General features: G+C 43.5%; 2 protein-coding genes across 8 annotated transcripts in view; one reads left to right on the top strand and one right to left on the bottom strand.

Moving 5' to 3' along the window:
- Positions 1-5,694: 5,694 nt before the first annotated feature.
- Positions 5,695-9,824, top strand: lgals8b (galectin 8b). 2 transcript variants are annotated; one of them, XM_026151043.2, is made up of 8 exons: positions 5,695-5,972; positions 6,157-6,245; positions 8,367-8,577; positions 8,654-8,773; positions 8,846-8,872; positions 8,955-9,043; positions 9,132-9,297; positions 9,381-9,824. In XM_026151043.2, exons 1-8 carry the CDS (start codon positions 5,934-5,936, stop codon positions 9,528-9,530), a joined length of 891 nt encoding a protein of 296 aa, XP_026006828.1. In that variant the 5' UTR covers positions 5,695-5,933; the 3' UTR covers positions 9,531-9,824. The 2 variants fall into 2 exon arrangements, with proteins under 2 accessions (XP_026006828.1, XP_026006827.1); XM_026151042.2 differs by having other exon boundaries at positions 8,654-8,872.
- A 1,581-nt stretch (positions 9,825-11,405) lies between these two features.
- LOC113011542 (palmitoyltransferase ZDHHC14-like) overlaps positions 11,406-23,441 on the bottom strand; it is a 62,909-nt gene continuing 50,873 nt past the window's right edge. For 3 of the 6 annotated variants that reach the window (XM_026151037.2, XM_026151039.2, XM_026151038.2), the window contains exons 6-10: positions 22,720-22,768; positions 20,654-20,756; positions 18,743-18,852; positions 16,809-16,914; positions 11,406-12,398 (exon numbers count right to left, since the gene is read on the bottom strand). In XM_026151037.2, the coding sequence (XP_026006822.1) occupies positions 11,928-12,398; positions 16,809-16,914; positions 18,743-18,852; positions 20,654-20,756; positions 22,720-22,768 (839 nt within the window). In that variant the 3' untranslated portion in view covers positions 11,406-11,927. Of the gene's footprint in view, positions 12,399-12,960; positions 12,984-16,808; positions 16,915-18,742; positions 18,853-20,653; positions 20,757-22,719; positions 22,769-23,441 lie in introns of all 6 variants that reach the window. The other 3 variants (XM_026151041.2, XM_080293919.1, XM_026151040.2) reach the window with 3 other exon arrangements.

Genomic DNA, 23,441 nt, shown 5'->3' on the forward strand with positions numbered 1-23,441 from the left:
GTACGCGCACTACGCGTACTACGTACGGTGCGTACTATGAGTACGAGAAGTGCGGAAGTGAGAGGCTTGTAAAATGGGACGGTATACGCTTCGTCGCGCTGTTCAGGTTGCCTAGCAACCATGATACTAACCGCGAGACACGTTACATACAGCTTTGTTTGACAGAAATGAAGGAGAAAAATGTTTTGTTGGTCATTCATTTTTGTCATGACATCACTTTGATTAGTTGAGTATCTGAGGCTGAGACCACGGGACTGTAAAACATGATTGTTGGGCTTCATTTCTGTGCTGAACAGTCATTTAAGATTAGTTAGTAAATAACAATTAGTTAATGTTGTTCATGAGACTAAAGTCAACTCACTGTGGTAATGTAAATATATATATATATACAGGGAGTGCAGAATTATTAGGCAAATGAGTATTTTGTCCACATCATCCTCTTCATGCATGTTGTCTTACTCCAAGCTGTATAGGCTCGAAAGCCTACTACCAATTAAGCATATTAGGTGATGTGCATCTCTGTAATGAGAAGGGGTGTGGTCTAATGACATCAACACCCTATATCAGGTGTGCATAATTATTAGGCAACTTCCTTTCCTTTGGGTAACCGGGTTAAAAGAAGGACTTGACAGGCTCAGAAAAGTCTAAAATAGTGAGATATCTTGCAGAGGGATGCAGCAGTCTCAAAATTGCAAAGCTTCTGAAGCGTGATCATCGAACAATCAAGCGTTTCATTCAAAATAGTCAACAGGGTCGCAAGAAGCGTGTGGAAAAACCAAGGCGCCAAATAACTGCCCATGAACTGATAAAAGTCAAGCGTGCAGCTGCCAAGATGCCACTTGCCACCAGTTTGGCCATATTTCAGAGCTGCAACATCACTGGAGTGCCCAAAAGCACAAGGTGTGCAATACTCAGAGACATGGCCAAGGTAAGAAAGGCTGAAAGACGACCACCACTGAACAAGACACACAAGCTGAAACGTCAAGACTGGGCCAAGAAATATCTCAAGACTGGTTTTTCTAAGGTTTTATGGACTGATGAAATGAGAGTGAGTCTTGATGGGCCAGATGGATGGGCCCGTGGCTGGATTGGTAAAGGGCAGAGAGCTCCAGTCCGACTCAGACGCCAGCAAGGTGGAGGTGGAGTACTGGTTTGGGCTGGTATCATCAAAGATGAGCTTGTGGGGCCTTTTCGGGTTGAGGATGGAGTCAAGCTCAACTCCCAGTCCTACTGGCAGTTTCTGGAAGACACCTTCTTCAAGCAGTGGTACAGGAAGAAGTCTGCATCCTTCAAGAAAAACGTGATTTTCATGCAGGACAATGCTCCATCACACGCGTCCAAGTACTCCACAGTGTGGCTGGCAAGAAAGGGTATAAAAGAAGAAAAACTAATGACATGGCCTCCTTGTTCACCTGATCTGAACCCCATTGAGAACCTGTGGTCCATCATCAAATGTGAGATTTACAAGGAGGGAAAACAGTGCACCTCTCTGAACAGTGTCTGGGAGGCTGTGGTTGCTGCTGCACGCAATGTTGATGGTGAACAGATCAAAACACTGACAGAATCCATGGATGGCAGGCTTTTGAGTGTCCTTGCAAAGAAAGGTGGCTATATTGGTCGCTGATTTGTTTTTGTTTTGTTTTGAATGTCAGAAATGTATATTTGTGAATGTGGAGATGTTATATTGGTTTCACTGGTAAAAATAAATAATTGAAATGGGTATATATTTGTTTTTTGTTAAGTTGCCTAATAATTATGCACAGTAATAGTCACCTGCACACACAGATATCCCCCTAAAATAGCTAAAACTAAAAACTACTTCCAAAAACATTCAGCTTTGATATTAATGAGTGTTTTGGGTTCATTGAGAACATGGTTGTTGTTCAATAATAAAATTATTCCTCAAAAATACAACTTGCCTAATAATTCTGCACTCCGTGTGTGTGTGTGTGTGTGTGTGTGTGTGTGTGTCCATATATCACTGACTTTCAGCTTGTTGTGTGTTTGTGGACATATGACTGACTTTAATTATTAAACATTAGCACATAAGTGTCGTCATATTCAGTACTTTTGACAGTTCACTCTTCGGCCGCTCCAACTTATTAGGGAAATTCCACATACATAAATGTCAATTTCAAAACTAAACCCCATCATTTAATTTGTTTTTGATTGAAATTGAATATTACTTAAACTCTTAAACTTTTTTTATTGGAAGTTAATTTATCATTGATTGAAATTCATTCAGAAATGTTTAAGGAACGAGCTGTCACAACTTTCAAGTACAAAGTTGTTATGAAGTCTGTCACATTCCTGCCCTTTTTTCTTTTTTTTTTAATCATTTATTTATTTATCCTTCTTATTTCATTGTACTGTATATTGTTACTCTTATTTGCCTTGTATGTCTACTGTACAAACTGAACTGGAATGACTGACTGTTCGCTTTATAATTTCAATAAAGTTTTGAAAAGAAAACCCCTCTTCGGCCGCTCCCTTCTGCCGTAATTTGCAGCAAAATTATCCACACCCACCGCCACGCTATGAATTGTGGGATATATGGGACCACGAAGCGTGCACCGGACCACGCTTGATATTTGGGGAAATCGACGGCGCATTTGGAGTATGCATTTGAAGCACACTTCGAATTGGGACAGCCGTCGTCGCGTGGCGGTGACGTAACCGCACTTAAAATGCGTACTTCAAGCGTGCAGTCTCTTAATTGGGACACAGCCCCTCAGTTGGGACACAGCCGTTGGCACCTGCGTGAGTTCATCTCCATGAAGGATGTCTGCTTTGTCCAATCAGGATGAGCCTTCCACCTGTCAGGAGCCTGGTGGCTTCGGAGAGATTTTTCTATCCTCCAAAACAAAGCATGGCAAAAAAAAGTTGGATATAATTTAACAAAAGTCTCATATGTTGAGGGTGTCACGAACATATTGTCTTGATTTGACCAGGTTGGGTCTTCTCAGTGCTGTTTGAGCTCATTAATAAAGTGTAGGCTGGTTTGGTTCAGTAGGACATGATGAGTGATGACTGTGTGTCTTTAAATAAGAAACAACTGACAGGAGGCGATACGGTGTGAACTGCTCTGCATGAGACAGAAAATCATTTTGATTAAACATCTGACCCACGGTCACATCTCCGTCACCAAACCACATGTGATAAAGGAGAACCTGGTGTTTATATGAGATGTCCTTATTGTTCCATACTAAGGCTCTGTGTGGGGAGAAGAGGTGAATCCTGTGATCACAGGTCGTGGTTTCTCCTGATGATGTGCCACGTCCAGCACAGCTGAGGTGCTGCGATTGGCCTGAGGGACCAGATCTCCTCCACTCCTCTTTGATGGTCTCAACAGAGCCTGAGGAACTCATTCATTTATTCTGCAGCTCTGTTATCTTTTCATCAGCTTCACCGTCTCCTTGAAGACTGAGATGAGAGCTTCACTGATGGCTCTTGATTGTGTTTTTTGAATTTGATCTCTCGTTGATTTTATCACAAATATTATGAATGATATTGTTTTGGTCTTAGACACCTGAGAAGCTGCTCGGGTAGATGATGTTTCTTTGTGTTTGACACACAATCGTCCAATCTTAGATTTGCATTATATGTATATTATATTTATATTATATTTATATTATATTATATTATATTATATTATATTATATTATATTATATTATATTATATTATATTGACCTATCATGAATAAATGGCGCCCTCTAACGGTCACTTGCTGTAACTGCTGCAAACGTGTTAATGCTTCATGCATGATCCTGCCGGGATTCCGTAGTTTTGCTTCCACATGTCATCGGGACGAACCGGCAGCTTCATACAAAAAGAATAAAAACTCAGAAATCTTGTTTAGTTTAAAAACTTCACGTTAATATTTTTTAAACTAACAAAAGTTATAAAATTATTAACGAAGGTTTGTTGTACTAATGTTGTACTAATGTTCGCTCAAACACACGTTTTAATATTTGGTTTGAAGACTTTATACAGCCTGAACATCATCATCATCATCATCAGCATTATTATTATTGTTGTTTCAAATACTTCCCGCTGCTCGTCTTGCCTGCAGGTGAGGACCAGGTGTTCAATTAATTAATTAGACTCTTTAAATCCTTTGAATGAATCCTGATATTTAATTAAAACACCGGAGATCACGTGGGTTATGTTCTCTTTTTTTTTTCAAACTTTATTGAAATTACAAAGTGAACAGCCAGTCATTCCAGTTCAGCCTGAACAGTAGACATACAAGGCAAATAAAAGTAACAATATACAGTACAATGAAATAAGAAGGATAAATAAATAAAGGGAAAAAAGAAAAAAAGAAGTGAAAAAAAAGGGGGGGGGGGGGGATGTGACAGACTTCATAATTTAGTACTTGAAAGTCGTGACAGCTCATTTGTTAAACATTTCTGAATGAATTTCAATCAATGATAAACCTTTTTTATTGGAAGTTAATTTAAGAGAGTTTAAATAATATTCAATTTCAATCAAAAACAAATTAAATGATGGGGTTGAGTTTTGAAATGTACATTTATGTATATGGAATTTCCCTAATAAGGTATAAACATTGACAATGGCACATTTTTTTTCCTTTAGTTTCAAAATAAGTGATAATGTTTTTCCCTTCAATTTTGATTTCGTATGTTGTCTTGCACAGTATATAATTTTCAAGCTCTCTCCAAAATGTAGCACTATATGAACAGCCATAAAACAAATGAGTAACACTTTCAAGTTCAGTTTTACAAAAGGTACATTTTCTATCAATGTCACAGAATCTTGAAATGTACATGTTGGATGGATATATGTTATGTAATATTTCCAAATGTAATTCTCTAACTTTGTTTGTAATACAAAATCTAAAAGGAACAAGCCACGCTTTATCCCAGTTGATATTATCAAAAATAGCATTCCAAAAAAACTTCCCTCTTGGAGTTATTTTCTTTGCATTAAACAAACATTCTCTAATATGTTTATTGGTGCATTTCTTGCTTAAGAAATCAATACCATTTATATAAAGAGTGTTAACGGATGCATGTGGTGTGTTCTGTTTTTGTAGCTTTTCATCAACTCAGTCAGTCCGCTGGGAACGGACTTTATTACAGAGCTAAAATCTTTAAATTTGATAGGGAATGTTTTTTCTGTAATAAAGTCATTGTAACTAAGTAGCTGGCCTTCAGAGTCAAATAAGTCTTTTAAATAGATTATATTTTTATCAATCCAATTCTGCAAATATAGTGATTTGTTCCTCTTAGTAATACATTCGTTATTCCAGATAATAGATGTATGTGGAGAAAAGTTATGTGAATAACATAATTTCCAAGCCAACAATGCCTGTTGATAAAATGCAGACATTTTAACTGGTAACTTTGATATACTGTAACTACAAGACAATAGGAAGTGTAAACCTCCAACATTTCTAAAAATGTTATGTGGAATGAAATGCCATAATGATCCAGGAGATTTTAAGCGTTCTTTTAGCCATTTCACCTTAAATGTATAGTCCAGGACCCATGAAGTCCAGAAGGCCAAAACCACCTTTATCTTTAGGTCCACAAACAATGATTTTTTTAGATGATGGTGCTTATTCTTCCATACAAAGTTAACAAATAAGTTATTAACATTTTTACGTGGGTTATGTTCCCAGGTTCTCAGATAGATTATGACTGACGTCATGTACTTCCTGCAGGTTCACGTGACGCTCTCACGGTCACGTGGGTGGGCTTCATCCGTGTTGTTGTTGATCGGGTGCCGATCACATGGTAGGATTTTGCGCATGCGCGAGCTGTTAATGGCTGATGGAGAGAAGATGCCCACTGCCTCCATCCCCGTGTAGCGCAGGAGAGCTCCAGCCCGCTCCCGTTTGGCGCGCATTGCGCAGACTGCCGTTTTTCCGCACAGCTGCAGGCCGCAGTCCGACACGAGAGGCCCGATGTCCGTGGCTAACGCTAAACACACGGTTCTGAATCCGGTAAGCGGATTATTATTATCATCATCTCCATCAGCCCTCTGATGGCTGCATGCTCTGCTGTCTGCACGCATGCAGTTTCTAGCGCTGTCCGCACATCTGCCCACACACCTGTCCACATCTGTCTGTCTGACCACACTCGAATGAAGACACGAGGCTCTCTGAGGTTTCCATGTCCGCTCTGCAGGTGATCCCATACACTGGACCCATACCTGGTGGCCTGCACCCCGGGGAGATCATCATCGTCCAGGGCACCGTCCCCCCCGATGCTGACAGGTAAGATTCAAATCAAACAGCAGCAGTTTGTTCTGTTCATGCAGGAAAACTAACAAAGAAAAAATCTCCCCCTGCAAACATTTTCAGCTAAAAGAGAATGAAAGTTGACCCATGACGCTGTTTTCAGGTGTGTGTGATATTTACTGTATTACTGAACTCTTCCATACCTGCTTTGCTTGATTTAAAGTCCACAATAATCCTTCTGTATATTATTCTGGGACTAAGTGCAGCATCTCAGTCCATCCTGCCTGAAACAAGCCCCCTTTGTTCTGATTGGCTGCCCCTCACCTGTCAAGTTTGGTTTATGGATTTTGCTGCAGATTCAAAAACTTCATTTTGTGTTGATTTGTAAAATTATTTATACTTAATAGTTTCACAAGTTGTATAATCAAAGGATATTTAAAGTGCTTATTATAAACTGTGGCACCTTTCACAATCATATAGATTATATTATTGAACCATAATTATTGATCTTTGTATAACTTTAATGTTCTAGCTGCTGCTGATTGAGATGATTTTTATATTGCAGGGTAGCTTGTATCTGTGCAGGTGTGCTGTCACATGTTACCGATGCTGCTCTGTCACAGAGGGGAAATGCTCGAGAACCTGCTGACGTGAAATATTCAGTAATTCATATTTTGGTGAAAGCAGCAGCATTACATGTGAAGCAAATGAGTGAAGCTGAAAAGAGGAAGTGATGGTGAATAGTTTGTTTTTATTGAAATAGTGTTTCCACACACAGCGAGGCCTCCTGTGGTTTGTTGTTTCCAGATGTTACAGCTGTTTTATGTTCGCTGATAAAACGAAACTTAAATCTTTCTGCTGTGAGTTTGTAGCACAAACGTCTCTGACTGCAGGTGCTGTCCGTGGTTCTGATCAAAAGGTGAAACGATGTTGAGGTTACTGCTTATTGATATGTGATATTATTTTGGTGTGTACAGTGTGCGTGGGGGGTTGTGTGTCTGTTTAGGTACGATGTAGCAGCAAGGACCCAAAAACTCCGGAGCCTCTCACAGAGCTGTTCACTTCTCACTCATGCTGGAGACCCAATCTGCTCAGTTCTGTTTCTAGATTAGAGATCAGCAGGTTTGAAATCATCGTCTGCTGGCCAATCAGAAAAGTGCCGCTGTTCCTGGACCCTCACAGGGTCTGACGGTTTTTACCATCCAAAGTCTTTATGTCATGAGCATCAGTGAGAACTATAGAAACTTAATTCCTGATTTATTTACATTTCCTCTTTCCTTAAACAGCTCCGACACTGCAGCTCAATCAAATGTCTCACTCACATCTAAATGTTCCTTTAACCTCCTAGGACCTCCATCCACATATGTGGACATCACATTTTGGGTTATTTAGACCAAAATACTCAATTTTGCTCTACGAGGGCCTGATATCCACTTACGAGGACATTATGCTGCCACTGTTCTATCAGAATTTTAAATGAATATCCTCATATGTGGCTCTGATTTTTCTTAAAAACAAAAATAAGGTAAAAAAGAAAATCTGGTAATTCTTTGTTTTTACATTCATCGGGCCCCAATGAGCCCAAATATCAAAGAGAAATTAAAAATGCTGCTGTGGAAGAGTTCAGGTCTTAGGAGGTTAATGAAGATCCGTTCACTGCCAACTCTTTCCTTCCTGATTCAAATAAACTTTATGAACACAGACTGACTGAGCAAAGCTCTGGATGCTCACACACACTCAGTCTGTATTTAACTCGTCAGCTTTGTCTTCATCTGTACACTCAGCCACTTCACTGTCAGTAAACCTGATTGGTCAGATGCTGAAACCCCGCCTCCTGCTGGGTTTACTGGGATCGCTGAGAAGTTACCCTGGATGTGCTGATCTGTGCACATTCAATTCCAGTTGCAGAGAACAGGTCCAGGATCAGTTTGGCTGATATCAATGAGGTTGTTATTCTCTTCGGTGATCATGCATCGCTCCCAGCTCTGCTACAGTCAGACCACTCAAAGTCTCTCTCTCTTTTCTTTAAATCACATCTGAGAGCTCAGCTGTTCTGCCAACTGGGTTCAGAATAAAAGGATGGAGTTACATCCACGTGGAGTTTAAGTTAAACGTTGATGCACGGCATGATTTAATGGGCAGTTAAACTTTGTGCAGGTTTCAGATCGACCTGTCGAGTGGCTGCAGCACCAAACCACGCTCTGACGTCGCCCTCCACTTCAGCCCTCGCTTCAAGGGCTCGCCCTGTGTGGTGTGCAACTCCCTGCTGCAGGAGAGCTGGGGCAGAGAGGAGACGCTCCACCAGCTGCCCTACAAGCGCGGCGCCCCCTTCGAGACGATCATCCTGGTGCATGAAGACGCCTTCAAGGTCTGTGAGCCCGAGCTGGTGGAGATGGTAGGCCTGCATGTGGAACCGAAAGATAACGCTCCTTGTTCACCTGCAGGTGGCGGTAAATGGAGCGCACCTGCTGGAATACAAGCACAGAATTCCTCTGAACAGGGTTGACACCTTCTCCATCTGTGGGAAAGTCAGGGTGAACGCTATCGGCTACATCCCAAACTCAGTGAGTACATGTCTTTCTCATATTTCAGGTTTTTTGCAGCTCGTGTCTAAATGTGTGTTTTCTCCCTCTCAGGCAATATTCTCAGAATCAGGGGACCTGGTGAGTTTTTACCTTTAAACTGCTAAAACTCGATCACATGTCCAAACTCTTATCAGACGTTTAGGTTTCACTGCTGTTTCAGAGCCTCCCTTACAAAGGCAGCATCCTCAAAGGCCTGAGCCCAGGACAGCACATCACAATCAAAGGGCAGGTCAGCATGTATCCTCACAGGTAAACATTCAGACACGTATATGAATCTGTGTGCGAGTTATCCAGGACCGCCCATCTCACAGTGATGCACGCTCATACGTTGCTCCAGTTTTACCGTGAACCTCCGGAACAGCCGGACGGAGAACATCGCTCTCCACCTGAACCCCCGCATGAAGTCCAGCGTGTTCATCAGGAACTCGTACCTGGGTGAGTCCTGGGGTCAGGAGGAGCGGGAGCTGCCCTTCTTTCCATTCTCCTCAGGAGAATACTTTGAGGTAAGGACCACCTGCAGCTTCTCAACGCTTTTAAAGGCCTTCTGCTTCTTCAGAGACTCTTTTTTTTAAAATTTCTTCCTCAGATCCTTCTCCTCTGTCAGCCACATCGGTTCAAGCTGGCGGTGAACGGCTCGCACCTGTTCGAGTTCAGACACCGGGTGCAGGACCTGAGCAGCATCGACCAGCTGGAGATCATGGGAGACCTGGAGCTCACCGACGTCAAGCTGTGGTGACTCGCACGGAAACCGGCGTCACCGATGCTCCTGGGTTCTGGTTATCGTGCTAAATTAGCTTAGCCACAGCAACCTGGGCGTGGATGGTTCTAAGCTAGTCTGGCACGGAGGCCGTGGACGGGTCTTAAATGAACGGTTTCCAGCTGAGACTGGATGATGCATGACAGTAAGCCGTGCTGCAGCTGACTGTGGTGTCCCTGGACCGTTTCTTTTCTTGTCTCTAGTGCATCTCTGCTGTGATACAGCCTGTGTAACTAAACCCGGAAATAAATGTGAATGTTAAGAAGCTCTCGACACCTGGCTCTGCTTACGTGTTAATTATAAGACTGTCAGCAAAACAGTGAAATAAATACAAGGACTGCATTCTTCTGTACAGCTCACATAGAAAACAAAATCCAGGAAGTGCAGTTTTTACTGCATCATTGAAGTCACAGCTTTCATTTGCATTAGTTTTTAATCACTTTAAAATAATATTTGAAATACATGAAAATGTCCCACACACCTGACAGGCAGCACTCTGTGCAGTGCGAGATAATAAGATTTAAATAACTGTGACAGGTCCGTCAGAGGAGCGAGTCCTGCTCCAGTAATCTGAGGTTCCCTCTCGTGTCCTTTATAATCACCTGTGGTTAAAAATGTAACCCAGTCAGGCTGCATGTGTCACACATTATTTAATGACAAACGTGTTCCTGTTATCCTGCTGTTATCATTCAAACCTGAGGATGATCAGCAGCCTTCAGCGATTCTTCACCTCCTCAGATCCATCATCGGGAGCCTTTTTTAAATTTTATAGCCTCACATGTTCGCCGGCCTCCGTGGATTTGGACCCCCATAGCAAAGATTTAAAAGTGTGCTCTCCATAACTGTCTCGCCAGTAATAAAACACGTAAATAAAAACAAAATAAACCTGAATTTCATTCATAACAGAAAGGAAAACATCAAATGTAAAGCTCATTTTGAATTTGATGACAGCAAAACGTCAAAGAGAAAAAGGTTAAAAAGCAGCTGGAGGAACATTTTTCAGCAGCGCAGTCATGTGACTGGGTACTTAAAAAAAAAAAAAAAATACACAGAACAGAGGTTCACAAAAAACAGTTTATAAAATGTTCCTGACACAAATGTGAAGATTTCAAACGTGTGCAGACTTTTAGAAACATGTTGCTGCCCTCAAAATCAAAATTAGCCAATGCGCTTCATCTTCTCAGTTTGAATATTTGAAATGTTTTTTTGTTTATGTTCTATTATGAATAAATTATGGGTTTAAGAAGAATATCCTTAAATCTTATTATTTACATTTTAATTCCTCCCAACTTTCAGGAATTGTGTTTGCAATTCTTTAACTTCCCAAACACAAACATGGTTTTACTGTAACCGCCCACAGAGGGGTCACAGACTGATGACGAGGCTCAGATATTTTTGTGGCTTTTGTTGGTCAAAAACTGAAATTCAGGGATCCTTAAATAATAATGTGATTTTTGTTCGTCTCAGCAGACCAACAGAGAACTGTGAGTCATCACGCCGTCTTTTAGCCTTTAAAGTCAGCCTACAGCTGGTGTGACATCACACTAATGTTAGTAAAGATGAGGCTGATATCCTTTCCTCTTGGTTTCATAAGAGTATGTAAATTTAAATCTTAGCTGCAGTGTTTCTGCTCGACCACAAGGGGGTGGAAGAGCATTAAAGTGGGAGTGTCAGTTTCTACCAAACCATCAGCGTCTTTGGCCACAGACTGACCCTCTGAGGTGTGGACCCACAGCTCTTCTGTTTCAGGCCTTTTCTGTGCGTCCAGCTAAGAGCTCAAAATCATCCATAAATGTTAAAACGTCAGCATCACATGACTGTCACACAAACGCCTTCGATAGAAACGCAGCCGAATGTGATAAAAAGATGGTTTTATTAATATCCACAGGAAATATAATCTGTAAGTTGTAATAACCATAGTACAATACAACAGTCTCTTTTACATAGAAAAGCCTGATGATATGCAACATGAAGACATCAACCATCGCACTGCTGACCATGTCCAAGAAAAGAAGGCAAGAAGACACCGTCCAATCAGCAACGGGCACACAGGAGAAGGTTTTAGAAAAGAAGTGAGTCAGAGCTGCGACGCTCAGCCTTCTCACCCAAACTTTTATTTTGGATTGAAGTGGAACAAAAACCTGAAACGTCTCCTGTGAAGTTTCCAAAGAGTTAACGGATTAAACTTCCCCGGAGTTTCAAACAAAAATAACAGGAAGGATCTTCCAGCTCCAGCTGCAACGTTTGGGAAGAAAAACGTCAGAAGACAAATCTGATTTAGGTCCACAGGTTCCAACAGCTGAGTTTAAACCACCACCTGTGAGCGTGGGTGGGGGTCAGCAGACTTCGGTGATCTCAGTGTTTTCATTGGGGGCGTCAGACGGAGCTGAGCTTCACCAGCCCTCTGACGGAGTCCTCGTGCAGCGAGTCCTGGCTGGCCGGGTCGTAGAAGCCGGCCTGCGTGGTGTGGCTGTGGCCCATGGGGCTGCCGCAGTGAAGCATGCCGGGCGGCGACGGCACTTCCTCTGGCGTAAGGAAGTGGTGCTGGAACAACGACTCCTGCAGGGGGTTGCTGTGGTTGTGTGTGAGGGTGTGTCCATGGACCGGCAGCTTGTCGGCGGCCTCGTGGCAGCTTAAGCTGGAGGTGGAGGTCGGAGGGGTGGGCTGGCCGAGGGGCAGTGAGGTGCAGGGCCCCGTCAGGGCGAGGGAGGCGCGGCCAGGTAGCGTCCCTCCGTTTTCGGGGGATGTGGTTAGGATGACAGGCTCGCTGCTCTGGTGCTGGAGTAGCGGGGTGGCGGCGGCCTGCAAAACGAATTTGGTGCTCTGAATGCACTGGTCTTGGTCACACTGAGAGAAAGCGCCAACGAGGAGAAGGGAGGAGGGAGGGGGTGTGCGGGTCAAAGCAACAGACATTGGGGGGGAGAGATGGCAGTGACGCAGAATTTGAAAATTGCAAAGAAGAAAACACAAACGAAAGGAAGGCGTGAAGACGACAAAGGAGGGAAGGGAGAGAAAGAAAGAGAAGGTGTTAGTGTTCCGTTAGGATGCAGAGCCACAGCCGCTCAGCTCAATACACAGAGCTGCTATTAAGTCCCTGCTTCATGGCCTATTGATCGCCTCGCTGTGGATGTGTCAATAACGAGCGGTAACTGGGTTAGGACGCCGAGTCGGCGATAACACACATCAGCCACAGAGAGGTTAGCTTTAACCCTGTTAGCCGTTTGTCACCACAAAGTCATCAATATTACAGAGCAGCTGCAGATGAAAAGCCCACAGGGTGTGAGAGGTACCAGAAATTAAAAGCATAATAATCAGGAAGAGCCCCGTGACGCAGCCTCCCGCCCCACACCACCCCAAAGCCTCACGGGGAGGAAATGGGAAGCACAGAGGTTCGTCCTCCACATCTCACCTTTCTGCCTCAATCTCACTGACCTGAAAAGAGCAGATTACAGACATGATGTAAACACAGGCCGAGCGACCTTTGACAGCAGAACAGATGTGCTTTTAAGTGTTATCAGTCCTCCATGTATCGACTTATGGAAGCTAGGCTCAGGTTGTTGCACTGCAACGACAGGAAACACGCTCACCTCCACGTTAGCGCCAGGCTACGTCATCGGTGTTTGATGGAAAATAGAGTGCTGTCAGGCTTTGTGAACACCGACTGACTCATTAGCAGCAAGGCAGAAACAATACCTAGACGGGCTGCTGACCACAGGGCGTGTTGGGCTTTCACATTCCTGTAATCCCAACATTCAGCCCACATTTACTCTGGTTTTGCCTCAGTAGAAGGATACTATGACAGGAAGACAGTCATTTCTCTGTTCCTGAGACGTCGTCAGGAGACGCACTGCTTTATTCAGATGTCCAAAAACTTGGATTTTCTCTGAACCACAGAGCACCAAACCTGAGAGTAATCTTTTGGTGTCAGTAAATCTGACCTCTACCGCTAATGTGCGAGCCTCTCTCCCCCTCTCAGAGTGACTCAGACACTGACGCCCTGCTGAAGGAGCACAGCAAGGTTTCTACAGGTATTTAGGACAGTTTTATTTGCAGTCACATGTCTCGTACAGCCAGGTAAACAGTTTTTGTGTCAGCTCTCGCAGCGTGCTGTACAAAGCTGATTCTACTTGTGTTTCATATTTAAACAAATCTGAAGAGGACTGGAGAGATTAGAGTGACGCGTGTTATTCCCGACAACATTAACGGATAATAAGTCACACAGTGGTCTGGGACATTCGAACATCTGACCCGAGCGCTTTAAAGTCCGGAGATGCTTTGTGAGATCTCCCCTCCTTAAAGTGGGAACTGATGTGAGCCTCTCAGGGAGGCCTGTGATGACTGCAGTCAGTCTCTCTCCTTTTACTGAGTCAAATCCAGAAAGCAGGGTTTGTTCATCAAAGTGCAATGACATCGTTTCACACGCAGTTACCGTGGCAACAGCTTAAAAAGTCTCCGTCGATTTAAAGCTGCATCACAAAGAAACAAACGCGCGTTTGCCAACACGGAGCTAAAAATGCCCGGCTTAACGTGCGACACACACCAACAACTGTTTGCTTTTAATCAAAAATCTGATTTAAATACTCGTTCACACACACACACACACACACACACACACACACACACACACACACACACACAGGTCCCAGACCTGGACAGCTACACGTTAAGCACTGACGGCGTCCAGGCAAACAGCCAGGACGACTGCGGCTGCTCATCATGACCGCTACAGGAGACAGATGGTGGTTATTTGTGGACGTGCTAACATTGGGGAATGTTCCCGTGGCTTTCAGCCCAACGGTCCATTCAAGAGATCATGACTGATGACGTCAGCGTTTAACATCTCGGTGAGAATAACCAGGACGAGGTCGAGCCTCTGTGCCAACAAGGACACGGCAGAGGGAAAGGTGTTCAGTAGCTGTGTGCGAGGAGGTAAACTGGACGCCACGAGTGTGTCGGGACTCAGCCTGACACTGCACAAAGACCTGTTCACGGCCTGCGGCGTGATTTCGATTCTCATCTTTTCATGAGCCTGCTGCAGTGACAGATGACAACCCCTGGCAAAAGTCAGCGAATCAACACATTTGGATGATGTTCATTCAGCCTCAAACACATTCAACACTTTTCTTTTTTTGGGCAGTAGAAGAAAAATAATGTTGGAATCACTTTGCGGTTTTCATTTCTATCTGCACAAACCTGAATATGAAAGAAGTCTGCAGAGCCAAAATAATGTTTCTTTGTTCCCTGATGATGTAATATTTCATATCAAGGGCCAGATTTACTCAGCGGGTCGGTTAGGTGTGGTTAGTTTGGGTGACATACAGAAGTTAGTTTTCTAAACACAGACGATCTTCATGTCAATATCAAGCACAAAAAATAAGACGTGCTTTTTTTTGCACCTGCTGGTGCAATTTGCAGTAAACTGCATCTCAAACTTTGTAACTGTTTAAACACTTGATTTAAATATTTTCTTCTCTATATTTTGTGCAAAGGAAACTCCAAAGACCGCGTCCCTGCCTCCTGTGGAATCTTGGCTCTGTGTTTGTCCTCAACACTGACAGTATTTTGTGTTAGTTTGTGCACAAAGCGTTGGCTAATCTGTAACATAACATAAACAGGTGACAAGGCATGAGCTTATAAGCACATAATGTGCAATAATTAAACTAATCAATCAGCTGTTTTAGTTTTTTTTTAAATCATATTTCGATTCAGCACAACAAAATCCATTCGAATAAAGGAAATCATCATTTTTCCTTCACTTAATTTGGAATAAATAGCATTATTCAAAATAATCTGACAGCCAGAATGTTCAGGTGTATTTAATAAAAACAACTGCAAAGTGAAAAAGTTGAACAAGCATCCTCCAAATGTGCCGATTCCAGGAGTTTCCGTAAGATTTCAGAGTGAGCGTCTTATGAGCAGCTGACCAGAAATCAGAGACTCCGGGCCACCACATCAACATAACCCCCACCTGCCGACCTGATTTAAAGAAACACGACGTGGTTCGTGCAGACTCTGAGAACTCGCCTGCTGTAATCTAGACCAGCTTCATCCATCTCAATCTAGCGATGAGAGACACTAACTGGATTTACTTTCCCAGACCAGAAAAAAACCAAGCTGTGTGTGATTCAGCGGTGTCCAGCCTCCGTGCCTGGGCCCAGTTATCCGGGCCAGCGCGGGATGCCTCTACATTCTTAAATCTGAGATCATCATTAGAGAGTCGACCGTCGGCATCTTTCACGGCAGCCGCACGAGGGCAGGACAACCTGATCCACGCCAGGAAACCAGATTTGTTCTACACGTGTGCGAAAACAGACGTACTTCCTGTCAATGCTAAAATTACAAAAATAATTAACTCATAAATTTTTTTTTTTTTTTCATGCAAGAGTCGGATTAAAACTATTAAAACTGTTTCTACCTGACAGCTGTAACTTTATATTACTGAAGCACGTCTCCCCTCTCCGAGTCAGTTTATTAGGACGTTTCAGATTTTTACAAATAAAGCAATATTTGATCTTCGTTGGTCTAATTCTCCAGCCATACACACTGATAAAATAATCTATGCTAGACCTCTACAATAATAATAATAATTATTATAATTATAAACTTCACAATTTGTGTACATGGATCAAAAAGTTCACTTGAAAAGGAGAATTTAGTTTGTTTAATTAGTTCCATATATGAGAAGTAAGAAAAAGTAATTAATTTTTTATTTATAACAATAATAAATATTCTATTTCATAACCAGTGAAATCAAAGTTAAAATTGTATGTAATGCTTAAACAAGCCATTTCACCTTACAGCAGTCAGTGTGTAAATGCTAAGGGCTTTTACTGTGAAAGGAAGGAACAGGAAGAAGGCCTTTTCACACGTGCAGAACAAATCAGGTGCAGATTTCAACACTCACTGCAACTTTATATAAACTCTAACGTTAGGAAGCAGCTTGAGGATAAAATGAACCTGAAGGCAGACTCTTTAAAGTATTTTAGCTCATAGTTGCTGAAATCCTGCGTGCTTTATTATCCTGCTCTTTGCACAGGGTGGCTCTTATTGTGAAGCAGTTACAGGTATACACGTCTAAACAACATGACTGACAAAAAACATGAATTTCGTGGTTTAGTTTATTTGGTTATCGTTTCACCATGAAAAGAGATGAAACACTGTTCTGTGCCATTTCTGACAAAGTGATGCATAAAGCTGCATTTGGAGGGGAGAGGGAGGTGGGAGGGGGGTGGTGGCGGCGTCGGTCAACAGTCTTACCGTGTGGCTCTGCTGAGACTGGGTGGAGCCATATATAGTGATACCATTGGTTGGTGGTGCCAACTGTGGCACGTCTGCCTCGACGAAGCCGCGTCTGTCGATGAGACTAATGGGAGAAAAGCCGAGAACATCGTTACCGTCAGCAAACATTACACAGCAAAGGTCACTCAGCAGCACAATAACACAACACACAGCTCCGACAGGCCCGTCCTGCTTTAACCAGAAAGGAAAAGGTCGAGTTGATCTCGCTGTGGGTCAGCAGACGACCAAAGAAAGAAACGGAATGAAACAAATGAACAAAAGAGCTTTGTCGCTCTAACAGAGAGACTTTTATTAAACTCTGACCCTGTGGTTTTACTGTTGACAATAAAAGCAAAGATAACTACTGTGTGCGGTGTGAACTATTTTCTGATACCACTGCTGCAGGTCAGGAAATACCAGCTTCTAAAATGATTTAAATACAGTCTCAGATGCACAACACATGACCCGTTCCAGCATGTCATCATTTAACAAACGGCCCTGTGAAAAACTGAGCCCGCCCCATGATTCAGTAGCTTGTGGCGACACCTTTGGCTGCAGTAATTTACAGTAATGATTTTCTGTGACAGTGTTGTCCTCTTTCTTTGCAGCATTGCTCTCAGTCAGTTGTGCAGACATCTCTCTGAAGGTGCCACTACAGCATTCAGTCAGGGTTGAGGTTGGACTTTCACTGGACCGTTGCTGCCGTGTGTGGGATCACTGTCCTGTTGATGACCTCGTGCCGATACCCTGTGGCTCTGGGCACATTGCCCTCTGACACCCTACTGACAATCGGTCATGCTCGGATGCTTCAGATCAACAAACCACCAAAACTTCTGCTTTTATCAAAGTGCTCACACTGCTGGCTGTTACTTACAGAAGGGATGGTTTTAGTTTTTGTTAAATAATTACTGAGACCGTACTATGTCACCTGAGGTTGTATTTACCTCATTTTAAGAGCAGCTAATCTTATTATGTCCTGATATGCAGCACCTTGGAAGTGAATGAGGGCGTACTTTCTGTTAAGTGTGACTGTACAGTCGCTCATCTGTGGAGTGAACCATCATTTTCAACCCAAGGTTAATGCTGCACAGCTCTGCTGGTTAGAGAAGAACCTGCTGAACTTTGCACAGTGATGCCTCCGTGTGATGATAGGGGCTGTTTATCAGCCAAACACAGGCCGATCGGACACAGCTGAGGCATCAAGCTCGATAAGAATTTAACACAAAGTGCTGACGGTGAGCTCCAGCAGGACTGAGCTGGAATGAAGCAGAAACCTGCAGTTTGATGCATTTGAAAGTCTGAGTGGAGAATCTGTGCAGGGAGTAAAACACAAAAGGCTTTTGTCTCTGTGGGTCTGAGCTCGCTCAGTCCAAGAGGCAGGTGAGGCCAGCTGTGCGACACCTGTGGCGCCACACACACACACACACACACACACACACACACACACACACACACACACACACACACACACACACACACACGGCAGCCACCTGTGAGCCGAGGACTCACATAAGAACAATGCCGGGGGGCAACGTGCAGTCGCACAGACACGAGCTGACAGCTGCTGTGTTTTTGTTCAATCACATGGGCAGAAAAGTATAAAAATCTAATCAATGTGGGAAACTTTGATCTCGGATTTGGTTCAAATAGGCCTGAAATGCTTTGCAGTATCTTTGCTATGTTTAGAGAAAAGGCTGCAGGCAGGCTCATTTCACAGCAGCTCCTCACATCAAACACTTCTGAGTAACAGTTTTATTTTTGCCTCTGGAGAAAATGGGAAACTACGATGACACTGAGATGGCTTTTTCCCCCCAGAGCAGGGAACGATGGGCTCTTTGTCCTCATCTGACCATCGAGGAACGAGGAATGCGTACATCGCCTCACAGAAACACAAACACCCACACCCAGCCTACCTCGGTGGCAGGGGTCCACACAGCGCTGCGCAGCAGTTGGTGAATATGTTTCCATAGCTGTAGGGGTTATAGTTGTCCTTCCCTCTTTTAGATGACCATGAACCTTTTATCTGCAGAGATGCAAAGCTTCAGTGAGACAGATAAATATCCAAAGTGTCATCGATAAACAGACGCTGCTGTTTGTGTCTAGTCTGGAGCTCAAGCGGGCCGTGCGCACTTCTGTCCCGTGACCTTGAAAATTATCATCGCCATTCTCGAATCAGCTGAGCTCACCAGCGAAGCTCGAGCACCACTCACTCACAGTCTGAGGTGAAAAGGAGTTACAGCTGTGAGTCCATGCTTCTGTGCAGCTAATGAACACACACCATACAGATGAGCAAATAATCAGAAACTCCATTAAAAACGCTTCTTTTAAAAGGATTAAAATGCACACATCAGCGTGTTTGTAGTTCCCAGATTTTCAGGCTAGCAAGGAACCAACGTCAATGAGAACTTTAAAGAACGAATATTTAAAAGTATTTGCCTGTCATATGTAATCAGTCCACAACCACTAGATAAACATAAGACTAGAAAAATAAAGATAAAAAACACAGTGCCGAGGTCCATAAGGGAAGGTAAGGGAAAAAGGGAGGGTAAAAAGCGGCGAGACGGACGGCAAGCCAAGTGCACCGGCGCCATCTTTCAGATTAAAACCTGAAAATCATTGAAACAGTAAAAAATAACAACTACATGTGATGAGCTGGAATTTTAGAAGCTAATTTTGAATTGTATGCTGGGAATATGCTTCTGAAAAAAGTTGGGACGCGGACGTGTTTATGTTGTTTTTTTGCAGAATGTGAAATAAGCCACACCCACACTTCAGCATTAATGAGGCCATTACACGTTTGATTCAAGCTGCACCAACGCACACTCACGGTGTCGGCTCCTGAACTGTTCGCTCTCCTCTTTCCCCAAATGGTCCAATTTTGTTACCCATAAATATTTGGTCCAGAGGTCAGTGTACTCAGTGACCAGCTACTGGCCTTATGTTACTTGTGAAGCAAACCGGCTTAAACAACTCATCAATATTTTTGATCATTTCTATCAGAATTTAAAATTGAAGAAACCGTTTCAGGAAAATGAAATAAAGAAACGTTGCTTAGTGTTGAGGAAACTGCAGGAAGGCACCGCGTGTGCTGCAGGATGTGAGAACGAGCATTTCCCCTCACATTTGTGACAACAAATAGAAAAGTGTTCTCTGTGAATAACAACTTTTCAAAGACTTGGCTTCTGTTTCTCCACAGTGAAAAGGCGATCACATGTGTACTTTAACATGGAGACGGAGCCTCTGTTACCATCCTGGGCTAAAATTCAAAGCAGCTGCTCAGTCAGCTTCAACATGAAGAAAAAGTCTTTCACGCATAAATTAAAATCAAGCCTAACCCTGCGAGCCCTCCGCTAAATATACTTAAAATCTTTCGATTGAAATGATTTGGCAGATGTAGAATATGACGATGAATAAAGACGCTGTGTTGTTGTACTATTACAAAAATGGGCTCGTTTTCTTCCCTCGGGCCAGTAAAGCTCTGATCCGCTGCCTCGGGCTTCCTGTGGGGAGCCCCTCCCCCACTGAGTCTAATCACGTTAATATTAAAACTAACGAGCAGTTCGACGCTGCAGCAGGTGTGACGCTTTAGTATCACACAACTTTTCTCGTGTCGTGTGCCCGCTACTTTCCAGTTGCTGGCACCGAATTGAAAATGAGTGAATGAACCAATAAAAAGATCAAATGGTTTTAGTGCCGTTTCAATTTAAAATAACATTTTATGGCGTTCCTGCCCTTTAAATGGAGTCTGTTAGCACACGACACATGTGAACATTCTGCCTCGTTTCTGCAGCGTGTGGTGTAATGCACTTTGTGTCCATACTCACGTCTTCATTGGTGGTCTGGTTGGAGCTGATCAGGTAGGTATGGAAGCCTGAGAGGCCCACGATGGACCACACAGAGAAGAAACACACCACCACTTCCAGCACAGTGACACAAAGAAGTCAAGGAATAACTCTGCTGTGGTGTTCATGCAGTGACAGATGATAATATGAAAGCTCATACAACCCACGGAGCCAGCCCGAACACCGAGGTGCTGCCGTAGCAGCGAGCACACTGACCCACAGCCTGAGGGCCGCCCTCCTCTCGCCAGTACTTCCCAGTTACCAGTTCGTTTGGCTTGTACTGCTCATTTTCTCTACTCCACATACACGCACTGTTCGAGATGAATCCTCTACACAAACAAACACCGCTGACTCTTAATGTGCACTACCTCCAAGGATGACACATACAAATACCCAGACACCATAACTAAGTGCCTGAAGGGCTGCTGGAAAATGCTCAGTAGGTTAGCATCATACTGCATCCTCTCAGAAACTTTACATAATGCCCTCACGCTCTTCTTCTCTCTCCTCCAATCTCTTCCTCCTCAGCAAGGACAAAACATGTCATCATTCTTCGAGCACAAAGGCCTGCTGCGATAGTATCGACTGCAATTCAGCTTTATTAAAGCCCTGTAGGACAGCAGACTTTATCAGCGTGGCTTGGCACATTTCTCTGCCTCAGAAAGTTATCGCACTCAGGCACAGAGAGAAGGGCAGCGAGAGAGCAGCGGTGTGGCAGCCCGTGCTCTGAACCGGATTTGTGTTGTACACCGAGCACCGGGATCATTTAGAGCCGCTCTTCATTTCTACCTCTGAACGGGCTTATCAGTCCTGACCTCGCACGACCCCACGCCGTATTTGAGTGAGAGAAGACATCAAAATGTTTAAAGCAGAAGAAAATGCATTAAAGGGCTGCCAAAATAGTCACGAGCTGCTTCATGATTAAAAGCGAATAAAAGCGAGGCTCTGCTGCCTCCACCTAACCTTCTGCAGTAGAGGCCACATTAACTCCAAATCATCATGTGAACAGTTCACAGCTAAAAGGCTGCGATGAACCTCTTTGCTCAACTTTATCTGACTTACAACAGTCCAGACGTGGCTACAATAAACACAATAATTGTAACAACACCCACACACACCGTCTGAGTCACATGACACAGCTGAAGAGCGACGCAGAGTCAGAGCCATAAAAATTTCGCTGTCCTGCGTGCCGCGTAAGCCCCGCAGTACAAGACTAATCAGATGCATGTAAGTCATGCAAGAGACACAGCTGGAGAAAATAGCAGAGCGATGGAAGGCATGCAGATAAATCTGACCTATGGAATAATCTGCATGTGTAACATCAGAGTAATCATTGGGAATATAAATGTTTGTGAGAACGCTGGCCGAAATTCAGGTTTATACAGAGCCAGTTCACCACAGCGTTCACCTCAAGGAATTTTATATAGAACAGATCCAACAACCAGAGCAGCGCTCGGCATCCTGGGAAGTCCCAGAGCAACCTGAGCCTCAGAAAGACAACCAACGGAGTCACCTGATCCATAAGCTTTAAAACAGAGTTTGAATCTTAAAAGTAGAGATAGTGTCTGCTTCCTGAATCCAAACTGGAAGCTGGGTCCACAGAAGAGGGGCCTGAAAACTGAAGGCTCTGCCTCCCATTCTACTTTTAAATACTCTAGGAACAACAAGTAGGCCTGCAGAGCGAGAGCAACACGCTCTGTTAGGATAACAGCTACGAGTTACTGAGGTCCTAAAGATATGACGGGGCCTGATTATTCAACTAAATTCAGCCAATGCAGAGAAGCTAATTTGGGATAAATATGATGTCTCATGTTCTCTAGTCCCAGTTAGTGCTTAAGATCACATGAAGGTTTTTCTAGTCTGATGATGAATTACAATAACCCCCACGACAATAATCAGCAGTTCTCCAGCATCACTCAGGCAGATGTTGCCATTTTTAACAACGCTGATGAGATGAAGGACAGCAACGATACATGTGTGATTAACGTGACTGCTTAAAGAAATATCCAGGTTTAAGTCGACACCGACGTGGAACAGTGAAAGGATATCTGGCAGGACTGTTTTTGAGCGCGCTGAGGAAGCCGTTTTGATGAGAGCCTGTGAAAGGGAAAAACAGTTTCTGTTAGAGCAGCACGCAGCTCGTGTTTGTTGTTTGCAGAATGTGGGACTTGTATGAGATACTGAGCACTACGCCATTACCTGCTGCAAACACTGTCCTGAGTAAAGGTTAAGAGTTGACAAGAAGAACTGAGCTCAGCCGAGTGTGCCGCTTTAATTGGCTTTCCAATTTAGCTTCCAAGTGTGTAGAGAAGCGGCACAGAGCCAGATGAAGGAGCTGGCCCCCAATAAGTGGTTATAGGGAGCATCTCTACCTACTGTGTTCTTCATTCATTCAGACTTACAAAGTGGATTAAAGGTTACAATCAGTATCTATGAAGGACTGCAGCCACCTGTATACCCACTCTGAGCCAGGAACATTTTTAATCATCCCTACAAGCTAATCCTGACCCACGCTGCTGTTCCCAGCACTCGCAGTCATGTATCCATGGCTTCAGAGGACATTAGTCCAAACTTCGTCTAACTAACTCAACCTTAAGCTAACTGCATGTAGCCTTTTAAATAAAAGGGAGATTGCACGTTAACATGAGCACGTAGGTCCATCTTGTAAATTTGCTGCAGTCCCTGAAGGCTGGTGAGGTCAGAATCATACGAATACCACAAAGACACGATCACTAAACCACAGATGATCTGTAGAAACAGTGACTTACAG

The sequence above is a fragment of the Astatotilapia calliptera genome, chromosome 19 (genome assembly GCF_964374335.1).
Source record: "Astatotilapia calliptera chromosome 19, fAstCal68.1, whole genome shotgun sequence".
Lineage (NCBI taxonomy): Eukaryota > Metazoa > Chordata > Actinopteri > Cichliformes > Cichlidae > Astatotilapia > Astatotilapia calliptera.